Source organism: Ursus maritimus, unplaced genomic scaffold, assembly GCF_017311325.1.
Source record: "Ursus maritimus isolate PB19 unplaced genomic scaffold, ASM1731132v1 scaffold_14, whole genome shotgun sequence".
NCBI classification, from domain to species: Eukaryota; Metazoa; Chordata; class Mammalia; order Carnivora; family Ursidae; genus Ursus; species Ursus maritimus.
The window spans coordinates 35,208,982-35,224,006 of NW_024423786.1; the positions used below are offsets into that span (position 1 = coordinate 35,208,982).

At 44.1% G+C, this 15,025-nt stretch overlaps 1 protein-coding gene across 1 annotated transcript in view; it reads right to left on the reverse strand.

Annotated features, from left to right (window-relative positions):
• The window catches only part of CACNA2D3 (calcium voltage-gated channel auxiliary subunit alpha2delta 3), an 834,639-nt gene that overhangs the window by 446,883 nt on the left and 372,731 nt on the right, over positions 1-15,025 (reverse strand). The window contains exons 6-8 of the mRNA XM_040628675.1: positions 12,954-13,085; positions 5,124-5,184; positions 4,876-5,026 (exon numbers count right to left, since the gene is read on the reverse strand). Of these exons, the coding sequence (XP_040484609.1) occupies positions 4,876-5,026; positions 5,124-5,184; positions 12,954-13,085 (344 nt within the window). The remainder of the gene's footprint in view (positions 1-4,875; positions 5,027-5,123; positions 5,185-12,953; positions 13,086-15,025) is intronic.

A 15,025-nucleotide genomic window follows, 5' to 3' on the forward strand; every position in this document is an offset into this window, starting at 1 on the left:
AATATGCCTTTTCTCTTGTCAGTGACATCTCGCTTCATGCACCAGTGGGTTGACCTTAAATTTTAACTTCGGCTGCACAAAATCACTCTCCTATTTCTTCTATTCTTCTATAATTCCATCATCTAGCTCATCAGTCTTCAATTTTGCAATACCCTGCCCATGAAAGCTAAAACAGTTTTTAACATTATCATTTCATGTTTATTCTCTGGAAAGACCTGAATTGGAAGCTTTTCAGTATCATCTATAAGATGCATTTAGCCACTGAGCTTCATACAAACATGCAAACATGACTGAAATGGCCAAGGAAAGGTGTTTCCACTATTTACCCTCCCTCCTCCCCTCCCTAATAGGGCCCTGAAAACCAAGGGGCAATGATGAAGTAGATTTATATAAAGAAATACCTCTAGCTCACAAGGGCTTCCGCCATGGAAAAACAAGAATGTACTCTTTACTTTCTCCCTACAGCTCTGAAACGTCTTCTCACACATCTACCCAGCCAGCAGGAGAAAGCTGACAGTGTAATGAAGGGTGAAATGTCCTCTCCCGTAAATGGGATCCAGCGGACAAGAACAATACGCTCAAACAGATTTGCAGGGCATTCTGGATGGAGCTTGAGACCTCCCAGCCCCCTGTGCTTACAAGAGCCTGCAGCATGGTCTCCCTTTAGACGGAGGCAAGTAACCGTTTTAAATAGACGGAAAAACCTTTATATACTATATTATTAGAGCAATGTTGCCAGTGTAGAAATAGAAGGTAATGGAGGGGGAAAAAAAAAAAAAAAAAAAAAAAGCACCACCACGATGTGGCAAGGAGAGACAATTCCAGGGACTACACATTGAGATTCACCAGTAAGCAATCCACTATTTAGAACCCTTGAAGTATAGGTGTCATAGACTGAATTGTTTGTGTCCACCCCATCCCCCCCACTTCATGCTGAAGCCTTATCCCACAGTGCGGTGGTATTTGGAGATGGGCCCTTGGGGAGGTGATTCGGGCTAGGTCCGCCCCTTGATGGGATTAGCATTTGCATAAGAGGAGACAAGACTGGAGCTTTCTTTTTCTTTCTCTTTCTCTCTCCGTGAGCACACACTGCGAGAAGGGGGCTGTCTACAAGTCAGGAAGGGAATCCTCCCAGAAACCAAACCCTACTGGACCTCGATCTTACAGCCTCTACAACTGTAAGAAAATACATTTCTGTGTGTCAGCCACCCAGTTTCTGGGATTTTGTGAGAGCAGATGGAGCTGACGAATACAGGCATCCCTTGTTCCATTGTGCTTCGAAGATACTGTTTGGCTTTTTTTTTACGAGGTCACTTTTTAAAGGTTTCTGGCAACCCTCTGCAGAGCAAGTCTATCAGCATCAGTTTTGTGTGTTTTTTTTTAAGATTTTATTTATTTATTTGACAGAGATAGAGGCAGCCAGCGAGAGAGGGAACACAAGCAGGGGGAGTGGGAGAGGAAGAAGCAGGCTCATAGTGGAGGAGCCTGATGTGGGGCTCGATCCCACAACGCCGGGATCACGCCCTGAGCCGAAGGCAGATTATCAGCATCAGTTTTTCAACTGAGTTTGCTGACTTCGTGTCTCTGTCACATTTTGGTAATTCTTACAATATTTCAAACTTTTTCATTATTATATTTGTTAGGGTGCTCTGGGATCATCACCGAAAGCTCAGATGATGGTTAGCATTTTTTTTAGCAATATTTTTAAGTTAAGGTACATACGTTGTTTTTTAGACATAATGCTATTGCACACCTGCAGACTAGAGTAGAGTGCAGACATAGCTTTTATAAGCGCTAGGAAGCCAAACACTTCATTTGTCTTACTTTATCACAGTCCCCGCTAAATTTCAGCAGTCTGGTCCCAAAGTGGCCACATCTCCAAAGGATGCCCATCCACTTTCTAAGTGTGTAAACACTATCACATGCTACTTAACAGACATTCTCATAATACCTAAGTAGGTGCATACCCGTTGGGACAGCAATTTCACTTCTAGATTCTATTCAAGAGAAGCACACCAGCCCTACAAAAATACATGCCCAAGCCCGTTCCCTGCGGCGCTCTCAAGTGGAAGAGACCCGTAACAGCATGATGCCCGGCAAAGGAGGACTGCTCAAATAATTAATGTCAACTACAGATGATGAAATGCTCTGCGTTTCAAATACACTTGCTTAGGATATGAGTATAGAAGCAAGTTGCTGAATAGTCTGGAAAAGAGGATTCTATTGCTGTGGAAGAATTATGTACGTTCATATACATGGAAAAACTTGGAACTGTAAGTGGCAAACAGCAAGAGAAGGGGAACCTTTCGGAATTGTTTAAAATTTTCACATACGTTGCCTCTAATAAAATAATCAAGGTGTAAAAGTTACTCTTAATTAGTGGTTCCCTTTATCGCCTCGGGCTTTCAGTATAAATTCGCGAACAAATGTGATCCATTCTCTTACCCATTAGGGGGACAGAATTCATGATTTTACTATAAAGGCTTCAAATAAAAAAGTTCAGAATATCTTTCTATTCATCACAATAATTATGTAAATAGTCTCGAAGCTGGTCATTTATGTTGAAAACTAACAAACAGATGTACAGTGAGGGTTAGTGGGACCTCTAATGGGCTTCTTTATATAAGGGGACAATTTGGGGTAAAAAAAATACTTTTTTTCCCTTAACTATTCTAAAATAACTAGCATGTCTACTTTTAATTATCTTAATCGCTCTGTCTTCATTACTGAGATGACACTGTTTGTATATCTTAATGAACTTACAGAGATTATTTCAATCGATTGGTTTTGTTAACAGAACAATAAATCCTGACTGATAAAGGATCCATGATGTAATTAGTTAGCACTTCTTATTATGCTAATTTCTGATACTTCTGTAATGAGTAATTAAAGATTAATAAGAAAGATAGTCCCAAATTAGCCACTTCTTATCTGTAAAGGCTTCAGGATGTGTGGGGGGATCAAGATACATTTGCATATCCACAAGGATTGACTGGTAACTGGGGTAACTTGGCCTGATTTAGAAACCCAAAGTTCTGTCTCAAAGTCTCCCCTGAAAGAAATGCGCCCTGGGGCCACCCCGTTTCACAGCAAGACCTTGGAGCAGCTCAACCAGTCTCTTCACTTCGGCTCAGGAAGCAGAATGAGGCAAAGCCAGACAGCTTCCGAGTTCTTACAGGGCCATTTTTTTCTGGCTCTGGGACCTCAAGCTGGTGGCTTCTACGTCATGGTGCCTCTTGTCTCCACGCTGCGTGGCACAGAGCTGGGGTGAAGCCGCAACAACATCAACCCCATCGGACACTTAGGAGGAGTGGGCAAGGAGGCTGTAGGGATTATTCTTTCAACACATACTTCAACTCTTACTCTTTACCAGGCACTGTCCCAGGCACTGGGTCTAGCTGAATAAATAAACAAGGCTAACCCTTGCTCCCATTGAATTTCTTGTTCTCGTTCTCTTCTTTTCTTCTTTAGGGGTTTTTAAAATCGGAAGCTATAAATCATGGTGGCCCACAGCTGTGCCGTCTTGCTCAATCTCATCAGAAACACGGAGGCAGGACATTAATTCAAGCAATCCCAATGCAATATAAACCCAATGTCGTTTGGACACCCGTGCCCTTCCCTAGCACGTAAAGGAAGGCTTAGCCTAGCAAGTAAAAGTAGGTGTTGTGCCCATGCAGACTGCCCAGATAGAGGGTATCTTGATGACGCACTCTGCTCAGGAACCTGGGAAGCCACACAGACTGCAGGCTTGGGAGCCTGCCTGCGAGGCTCTTCAAATGACACCCCTTCCTTCACATCCTGCCCTTGGTGGGGGCCTCCTGTGCCTGGGTTCAGGTAATCCTGGTAGCAACTCTGTGGGTGATTACTCCAGCTTCAGCTGGTGGGCTGATGGCTCAGACTCATATGGTTTGCCCCGAGATGTGCGGCTAGCTATATGTGGCAGAACTAGGGTTCAAAACTAAGTCCCGACCCCAAAGCCCAAACTCTGTCCCCTTGCGCGCTGCCTCGACTGCCTGCTGCAGCCACTCGGCGTCCTAGGTCAAGGTGATGCGGCAAAGCACAGCTCACCACCAGGCAGGAGTACCCAGTTAAGTTCTCAGGGAAAAGAAGCAGGCTCGTTGTAGCTATAATCTTTGGGGAAAGAGTAGGAGGGGCATCACACAGGCGAGAAGAGGAAAAACAACTGGAGATGGAAACCAAAAATTGGTGTTCCTTTCCAAGAAGCATGTTACTGCCCTACTTTGGTCTTGGGTCTCCCGCCTCCCTGCTCTAGGACCTCAGGCAAGTCACTGACCCTCTCAACCCCAGCAGCTGCATCTGAGAAAATGTCAAAACCACCTACCTACCTCCTAGAGTAGCTGTGAGGAACCAAGAAATGCAAATACAAAGAGTAAGCAAATGGCATTAAGTAGGCACATAATAAATGCCACTTTTGTTTCCGAAGCTGAGATCAAGTGTTCTGTGAGCCTTAGACAGCTCTCCACAGTTTAGCTGCTTTATCATCATGATTATTATTACTATCATTGTCATCAGACATCTAGCTCAAAGTTAGTTTCCATGAGCCACTTAAGGAACATCTTGCAAGGTCTAATTCCCCAAGGTTCCGAAAAGGTTGGCTCCCAGGAAAACCAAATCTGGTGCTAGTCTGCCAGATGGCAACGCCCGAGTGCTAGGTACAGAGAGGAAATGTGCTCCACTGCTCTCCCAGACCCTGAAAGCCATTCCAACATCCTGATTCAGTGAACCCCCATGGCATTAACTGGTCCTCATCTCGGATGGCATGTGTGTACAAAAGCAATGAGAATGTGAACCAGTTGCTGCTAAAAGATCAGATGAACCCAAAGGGCAGAGAAAGCACAAAACAGCTGCACTCACAGCAATTATGTTGAAAAAGTCATCATCCCCCAGCGTATCCAGAATAGATGAGACGGTTTGCTTTGCAATAGTGAGACGGAGTCCTTTCATGCTGCCACTGACATCCACTAAAATGACCACGTCTTTTGGAGAAGTCGCTGCCTGGATGTACCTAGGTCAGGGGAAAATGAAGTAAAAATGAAGTAAAAATGAACCTCTTCGCGGGTTCTCTCTTTAAAACACAACTAAGAGGTTTGACCATTTCCTACCATTTTCGGTTCCTGCAGTCAAAGGCAATGACTCCATTCTCATCTGGTTCCCATTTAATCCCTAGAAGAAAAATGGAGTTATGAGAAACCCAGAAACTTCAAATATTTATTCATAGCATTTCAAGGCTGCTCTGCTTTGCTGATTGAACAGACAGGGTGAAAAATCACATGCAACAACCAGCCCTGGAGCTCATCATATGCTCCATCGCCAACTCTGGGAAGTTGCTTTCGGGCTGTAACACTATAGCAATCATGGCCTCAGCTCAGTTGCTCCAAGACCTGCTGGAGAGTGGGGACTCCTCAGTAACGTGCTGTCAACAAAGGACGTGACTCCAGCCCCTTCCCGTGGCCGATGGTCATTTCTCACTGTCCAGCCAGTTGTTGGACCTGGTAGCATCATTCACAGACTTCTGGGCAATCTGGGTCTGAGCAAAGCAATGTGTGTAGCATGGTGGGTAGAAAGTCTCGACACATTTCCATCCCAGAATATACACAGGTCTGTTCTCCCCTCACTTCTGTATTTATAATCAGGGATACTGGCCTGGATTTCCACACTGAGATGGAAAAAATGGCCCTAATTATGCTGCGTTACAAAGTTTGAATTTCAGGCTTTGAAGCCTGGGGAGTTTTCCCCATGTGTAAGATGGGATCCCATATCCTTCGTCTTGTGGTTTGCAGACTGGTCAGGATACGTCCAAAGTTGACATTCTCTATATACAGCTCGGTTGTCAAGAATAAAATTTCATTTAAAAAGAAAAGTGGTTGCTGCCTGAAAATAAGATAGCGAATCATTGTTTTCAACCATCAGTGCTGCTCAGGGATGGAGGATTTAAAATACAGACTTCAGAGTGAAGAAAATGAAAACAGAAAAATGATTTTTCACAGGAGGAAATCCTGACTCAGATGGTAGCATTGGGAGTCTCCTGTCCAATGACTGATGACCAGCTTTTCTGGACCATGTTGAAATAATGACAATATGTGTCTGAGATAACACCCCCAAATTAGTACTCAGAAAACCATGAGATGGCAGTTTGTTACCCAAAGAATCACTTTATTATGTTCTCCTTGTACCTACATGTCCCACCTACAATTGGGCCTAATTTAAAGAGTTTCCTGTACCAAATCAGAAACCAGAAGTATGAGAATTGAAGGTCATTGGGCAATGAAGACAAAATAAATCTGACATGATATTGTACACTAAGGGAGAAGAATACAGTTTATTTAAAAATAACAAATATTTTGCTTTGTATAAAGCCAAGTACAGTTAGGGTAGCATGGTCTTAACACATAGTGAAATTATATCCATGGTGAGGTTAGGTAATGTTCCAATTTCACAAAGCATTGGTTTGAACCCAAATAAAGAGAATTATTTTTTTAATGTGTTGACCTATGGTAGACCTTCAGCAGGTGTTTGTTTCTTGAATTGAATTGTGGTGAGTTTTCTCAGACCAGGACTGTATTCGATCCTGCTCCACCCCTCCCCACTCGGCCATCCTTCCTCCCCATCACAGTCCCATCCCTGTGTGTCCCATTGGGACAAGAAAAGGTATAATTCTTTTTTACAGTCCCAGCATTTAGGCTAGGGCCTGGGGAGAAAGGATTAATGACTTTCAACACTCTCCTTCTGGACTGAGATCATTCCCAGGCACATGGACGTGTAACTCTCCTAGGCACTGTTGTATTCGGTGTTTTTTGAAAAGCTGACATGAAATTTGTCTGTAGGGAAAACTGGTAAAGGATAGAATCCCAGAGGAAAGTGGAACAGATGGGACAACCCCAGAGCCTTTTATCTACTCATCACAATGTTCATCAAACTCAGTGCTCTGCCAGTGGATGGACAGACCAGTGACTGAGAAACACGGGCCTGGGCCCTGCCTGCCCTCTGGAGGCTTCACGTCAAGCAGGGAAGCTGGCAAATGATAAAAAATCACACACACCAGAGAGGTCACAAAGGAGAAGTGCCTGAGGCTATGGTAGTATGCAACAGGTGATGCTGATCGCTAATGGGAAGAAGGATCTTTTTCCAACTGAGAGCAGAAGGATGGTATATTCATTTTCTAGAGCTGATGTAACATAAGTCCCACAAATTGGGTGGCTTAACAGGAAAGAACTCTCTCACAGCTCTGGAGGATAGAAGTCTAAAATCCAGGTGTGGGCAGGACCACACTCTTTCTGAAGCTCAAGGGAGGAACCCTTCCTCACCTCTTCTCAGTGTTCGGGGGCTTCCAGCCATCCTTGGTGCTCCTTGACTTGTAGCTCCATCACCTCAATCTCTGTCTCTGTCCTCTTTCTGTGTCTGTTCTCTCCTCTTCTAAGAACATCAGTCATATCGGATTTAGGGCCCACCCTAATTCAGTGTGATCTCATCCCAACTTACTTAATTACATTTGCAAAGACCCCTATTTCCAAGTCAGGTCACATTCTGAGGCTCCAGGTGGACAAATATTTGGGGGGAGACACTACCCAACCCACTGCAGATGGGTAGGAATTATAAAACAAAAGTAAGTGGTGGCCACAGGGTGAATAAGAATACCCCAGGCACAGAGATTGACATGTGCAAAGGTCCTGAGGTTGACAAGAGCACGTCAAGGTCAGCGAACTGGAGGAATTCTGGTATGGCTGTGCATAGAGAAAGTCTATGCCAGAGGAAAGGAGCCTGGGTGGCAGCAGGAACCATGAGACTCAGGCCCTTCCTGGTGAGGACTTGAGGTACACACTAAGTGGGGATGAAGACAGCACCTTGAGACAGTTCTAGGTATAGCTGCCTAAACTAAAGTGGAACAATAAAGGTCACACCTGGGCTCAAGTCAGGACTGGACAGGCCCTCGGGGGCCATTTTGCCCACAGCTGACTCTTGGGTCAAAATCTTCAACTCATAGCAGGAACTCTAGGCTCTCAGAGTTCAAAAGATTTTCCTGAGATTTCCAGTTATGACTAGGACTTGTCTCCCAAGTCCCCACCCACCATGCTCTTCCTTACATAGGCATTTCCATGAAGATGTCCCATGAGAAGTGTTAGCATGGGTTAAATGAATAAAAGTAAAACTGGTTTCTATGCCTTGCATGGGAAAGACACCCAAGGGCCTTTAAACTGCTTATGTCATCTTGAATCTCTACAACGGGGTCCACAGAGGCAGCACTGACCAAGCTAAGTGACCATAAGCCCTTCCTTTTCCAATCTCACAACAAAACGTTTTAGGAGACAAACTTCAGGAAACCCTGTCCCAAATGGCACTATCTCCCCCAGGATATATCAACTTTCCAGTATATAATTTTTTGTACACACAGATATTTTGAATATGTTCAAATAACTTCAAATCCCAGAGAAATAATAGTTGGCTCATCTTAAATCTTTCGAACCAGGAAACTGACACAACCAAGAAGCTCCTCCATGAGCTATATAATTTCTAGAATTGGCAATATGCCTTTTTGGGATACCACCCAGGTTGGTTGGGGCACAAATCTCAAAATAAAAGGAATGATGAAGTCATCGGCTTGGGAAGACCTGGAGGAAGGGGAGCAGTAGAGAAAAGAAAGGGACCATAGCTCTATACTGTATTTATGCCAGTTCCCCAGTTGGTCACTGAGGCCTACTAGGCTGTAGCAGGTGACCAGCTTCCCAGAGAAGTAGTAGCTCTACTGTATCTGAGGAGGCAGGGCTGCTGCTACCAGTGTGATGGGCCAATAGAGCTGGTAAACTTTGATCTACTGAGTGATTCACTCATTCAACAAATACATACTAATATGTAAGTTTGAGGATGGTAACAGAGAGATAGCCAAATGTCTCCATCCTCCTGGGGCACATATTCAAGCAAAGGAAATGGGGATTGAAAGCCTGATGGCTCAGGACTGCAGGGCAGAGTTCATATTTTACGGAGTAAGAACCGCCATGAGAATAAAGCATGAAAGAGGTGGTGAAAATATTAACACCATCACCAACTCCCTCCCATCCTGCTGGATGACTTGGTTCGTCAGTTAACCTCTTGGTCTGTTTCCTCATTGGAAAAATGCAGGTTATAGTAACTCAAGCTCACAGGATCATTGTAAGGATTAAATCAGACAATGCACAGTGCTCAATAAATGGGGGTCACTATCTACTATCATCAGCACTAATATCAATATGACATTAATATTAACATCATCCCTAAAGACCCCGAAGGATGACACTGAAATAAACAGAACCCTGATAAGGCCCGAGTAACCAATCCTGCAGAGCTCACAGGCCCTTTACTAGTATTTTGTTGCTGTGGTGGTTGCTGGTGTTCAGAAGGGCCTCCCTAAAGTTCTTTCTCTGTTCGGTGAGACCTTTTCATAATACAGGCACTGAAAGGTAGACCAGTACCTTGGAAACTGGGTATCAGACCACAAAATTCTTTTCCCACAGAGTTACACTGTTCAATATGATAGCTACTAGCCACATGTGGTGATTTAATTTTAGATTTAAATTAATTCAAGTTAAATAAAATTCACATTTTAGTTCTTCCGTCTCATCAGGCACATCTCACATGCTCAATAGCCACATGTGGCTTGTGGTTACCATATCAGACACTGTAGGCATAGAACACTACATCATCCAAAAGACAGCACATGGAAGCGTTGCCACATGCCCCCAGGACCTACGGTGAGCTTGTGGAAGCCTACATAAATCTACACAGAAGGAGAAAACATCATGACAGGTATGCTACTAGCCTGATGTTTTCCGAAATTCCCCTTCCGGGAACTCCATGTTCCTACCTCCAGAAGCTGAGATTGTGCTCCATTTTAGTGACCTCCTAGCATCTTCTGGTTCCCCCATCTTAGTATGAAACACATTGTACCATCATGACCTGTTCACCTGTCTCTGTCTCCTTGGTAGTCTTTTTTTTTTTTTTTAAAGATTTTATTTATTTATTCGACAGAGATAGAGACAGCCAGCGAGAGAGGGAACACAAGCAGGAGGAGAGGGAGAGGAAGAAGCAGGCTCATAGCGGAGGAGCCTGATGTGGGGCTCGATCCCATAACGCCGGGATCACGCCCTGAGCCGAAGGCAGACGCTTAACCGCTGTGCCACCCAGGCGCCCCTCCTTGGTAGTCTTTGTTCCTTACTTTAGGGTCCCCTCCAGGCAAGGCCATAGTAATCCTGACCAGTCCCCATGGTTTCAGATGGCTAGGCTTCCCACTGTCCAGGCTCCCTTGCTTGAGGACCCAGACAGACTAATCCTGGGACTTTCATCTAAGCCATTGGGACAGATGCTCTCTCTTCCTCTGCGACCATAATTGAAAAATAATCCTGCAAATACACAGCCATGTTCCCCATCACTAGGAGATTAACCTGCCAGTGAAATATGGTCAGAATAGAGAAAGGTGGAGATGAAAGGGAGAAGGCAAGAGTCACAATCCAAATGACAATGCTGAATACTGGGACCCAGCTGTGTCTCAAAACAACACATGCCCTAGATTTCAAGTTACACGAGCCAATAAATGTATTCCTTGCTGGAACTAGCTGGAATGGGGTTTCTGCCACTTACAACCCAAAAATCCCTAAGAAAGGCATTTCTCCACAAGTGGGAGATGCATGAGGGCAGAGACCTTATCTGTTAAGTTCACCATTTTCTCCTCTGGACCTCACATAGTGCTTGGAACAAAATAAGAACTCAGGACACATTACGTAAGAGTGAAGAACCATCCCTTCTGTTTAAGGACATGCACACTTACCACTGATTCACACTATTATACCACTCTAAAATATGGAAAGAAGTATCCTTAAAGTAAGAAATCCTAGCAAAAAAAAAAAAAAATGTCCACGGATCACTCTTCTAATGATCATTTTATGTCCAAGAGACAAGAGATGTATTCTCTGTTCAGAACCAAACACTGTGTGACCACAAGGCATTCTCGGGGCAGTGAAACCCCTTAGGAGGACTGTGATCGTGTCTTTATTAACATAGAAAAGAGGCAGGAATTTTATAAAGTCAAAATTCTGCCACGAATGTCATAAAAACGGTAAGCATTTTTCAGCCCACTGTTCTGACTGATAAAAACCTTGTATGTAAATTAAATTAATCTTCCCTATTAACAGACACCCTTCATGAGGATTCCTTTTTGTTATGGACTGAAGTTTATTCCCCCCTCCAAAAAAAATTCATTGAAGACTGATATTACCCTATGTGATGGTGTGAAGTGATGGGGCCTTTTGGGAGATCATTAAATTTCGATGAGGTCACAAGGATGGAGCTCCCATTGTGGTTAGCGCCCTTTAGGAAAAGTAAGAAATACCCAAGCTTCCACTCTCTACCATGTGGGGAGACAGGGAGAAGGTGGCCATCTCCACCCAGAACAAGGGCTCTCACCAAGAACCAAATCTGCCAGCACCTTGACCTCGGACTTCCAGCCCCAGAACCAAGAGACATGAATGTCTGTTGTTTAAACCGCCCAGTCTGTGGTATTTTCTTATGGCAGCCTGAGATGATGAAGGCACCTTCTTATTTTTATTTTTTTTTCAAATTTCCCCATGACCATAGTTTGAGGACTTCCTACTGGTGGAGATAACAGATGATCCGTGGTTTCTTCTTATCGGTTCCACCTTGATCTAAAGGCTACATGGTAAGATGGTAAGAGCTCCCTGAGGCTTCCTCAATGGATCAACCCCCCACCATGCTTTATTTTCAGCAACATCTGCGTTAAATTTACTCTCTGTTGAGGGTATCAAAGCAGATTGCAATTTGGGGACACTGGAACTTTAATAGACCACTGTTTATTATAACCTTATCTTTACTAGGATGCTTATTGTTTAAATTTCCGTAAGCTCCAGGAGGAACCACGCATGCCCTGCTGAACGTGGCTCTTGGGAAATGCTGAATAATCTGGCAAAGCAGACACTTGGCAGGCAAGTCTCAGGGGACAGATGCTATGTGCAGGGCAAACGGCTCCTCGAGGCGGAGGCTGACAGTCTCTGTGCCTCAAAGTGGGAAGACATCAGGTGCCTAGTCTTACTTAATGAAAACATAAAAGACTCCACTTAATTGCTCCAAGATTATGCAGGGCGTTTTTTCCTTCTTTTAGGTTGAGCTTGTTAATTTCTGCAGCTGTGATGTTGGCACGACTGTAGCCTCGAGTCCTGTTTTCACAACTTGTGAGCAAAATTAAAACTTCCCTTCTTAATTAAAATTCAAACCAAGCCAGAATTAAATTCTTATTGCAAAGCAGAGGCCTGGGGAGGCCTCAGAAGGAACACCTGCTTCAAAGGTATGAGGGACAAACTCTGACAAACATACTCATTTGAGGCTGCGATCGGCGGCCCTAAGGATGAGTTGCAAACGTCCGTGGTGCTTTGGCCACCGCAAGCTCTTCCTCCGAGGACGGTCAGCTCTGGAGTGGGGAAACCTAAGTTCCAGTTTTCCAATTTTCACACCTTCAGTCAGAATTTAATTCAGCCCAATGATGACTTGTGCTTTTCCACGGTAATAACGACAATAACAATAGTTGTAGTAGTGAATAGTAATAAAAGCAAAATTCTTGTCCGGAAAGATCAAATATGGTATGTTTCACACTCCAATTCCTCACTTTTGGTGGCAGCTCTACAAACTGCTCTATTGAGAAAGATGTGGAAACCATATGCAGATCTAAATGCCTGTGTGTGTGTGTGTGTGTGTGTGTGTGTGTGTGTGCACGCACGCACACACGCACAAATTCTCACATGCGTGCACACACATGTGCATGCATGCCTACATGATTTGAATTTAATCTTTCATTTTCTCCTAACAAGAGGGGAAAAAATGTAACCCTGAACAGGAAAGAAACATATCACAGGATCATTAATCTCAATCATAATTCTCAGGGCAGGGATACTCACCTGGATACTGCCTAAAAAAGCCCTTTGCACTTCCAAAGTACTGCCATATGAGGGACGGGTCACGATCAAAGTTATCGACGAAAACTTTGTTTAGGGATTCGGACCAATAAACCCCATTGACGATTGCTGGGTCTGAAAAGAAAGGGAGGAGGAATGTTACAAAGCAAAGCGAGAGAGAACCCCGGTTGGCATCCCTCAGAGCCGGCAGATAGCAGCATGAGGTCCATCTTACAGGATGCTGTGAAAAAGTTATAGCTCCCCACATGTTTAGCTCCTGGGAATTCCATACACTAGGGTTTTCTCATCCTGCCCAAGCCCCCACAGCCACCCAGGAGCCTTTATTGGTGACTCTTATTGAAAGACACATCCCTGTCTTTGTAAGTTTCAACCTCACACAGCACAGAGTTCTTGAGAAAGCCAAGAGAGACCTTGTTAGCATTATTTTCCACCTTTTCCTCCCCTGAGTCAGAACCCAGCATTAAAAACGGAAAAAATGTGTTTTCTCTCACTGCAATGACCTCAGCCAACACTGTCCCGTTCCAATTCTCTCCACCTCTGACTTCAAAGTTTGCTTTTAAAAAAATAAATAAGTAAATTGGAATTACATAACTACATCCCCTACTTCTTTTGTTCAGCAGATGGTGAACACCAGGAGGGCAGGAACCATTTCCCTTCTGTACCCCTTCGAGCAGGGCATGGCAGAAATTCCAAACATTTATGGACGCATGGAGAGATGGATGGGTGGGTGAATGAATAAAAGCAAAGGTTGTTCGTCAGATTCCGGACAACTGTCTACTCTTCTACCCCTGTGATCCCATGAACAAATCCGTTTTCCTCACTCTTGGCGGCTGAAAGATAACCCTTTGCCTCCTGCCCATGGATAAGAATGAAGGGCAAAGACAGAGAAGGAAAATAAGCAAGTATTGTTTGCATACTGGTTGAAGCAAGATGGATCATGAAGGACGCTTTGTGATCAACCACTTTTTTTTTTTAAAAAACTACTGGAGATCCTGTTTCAAAATGCTGCTGCGTTAAGTAACATCCTGTTAGGAGGGGAGATCACTAGCCAGCCCCAGTATGATGAGGGTAAGAATGACAACAGGGTGAGCATGTCAATGATGAGGAAGAGGAGGGGGAGAAGCAGAAACTTTTCCTGAGTCTCTCCCGTGGTGCAGGCACTGTGCTTAGCTCATCTCCTGTCACCCCTACCACAGCCCTCCAAGACAGGTTCCATTGCTGTCCTCCATGCTCCCCAAGTGGAAACAGAGTCCCAGAAGGTTAGGTTCTTTCCTAAAAGCACCCATTCATCAATGACAAACATTCTGACTGTAAAACCGGATAGTAATACACATCTTAAAGGGTATCGGGAAGGTTAAAGAAATCTACAGAAAGTCATTGGTGTAGCAATTCCATTCACCTGGATTCCAGCACCCTCACCAGGATTCCCTGTGGGACCCCAAGTCACAGCAATCCCACCATGGCATCTTTATTCCAAAGATTCCTCCATTCTACACAGGGCAGGATGAAGACAGAATTGGCCACTCTAGTCCTCAAGTAGCATAGTAAATCATGAGCAAAATAATGCTAGAAATGTTTACGTGCATTAGGTATAGTGACAAGGAAACTCACTGTTTACACCAGTGAACCCCATCCATCCTCCACAGTGGGCTGCCCCAAGATGCTCATCAGAAGAGGTATGAGGCAGAGCCCACAAAATGGCGCCTGACCTAGTGGGCAGACATGGCGTCTTGTATTGTCTTACTTCTAGCCTGCCTATTCTTTCAGATCACTTACCCAGATTCCATAGACAAGTGGGATTCTGACTCTTATCTCAAGGGTAAGTGCTCAAACTCTTATAAACTATAATAAACCACATCATAGGCTGGGAGAGTGAAAATGACCAATTCAACCTTCTACCACAAAATAATTTTGAGATAGACTTTATCCTCACAATCTTGGAAAATGGAACCCTTTATTGTTCCTGTGCAAGCTTGACAATAATTATCGTGACTCACTCCTTGCTACAAAATCCACTTAAATTAATCCACAAAGAGGTAAATACAATAATGACA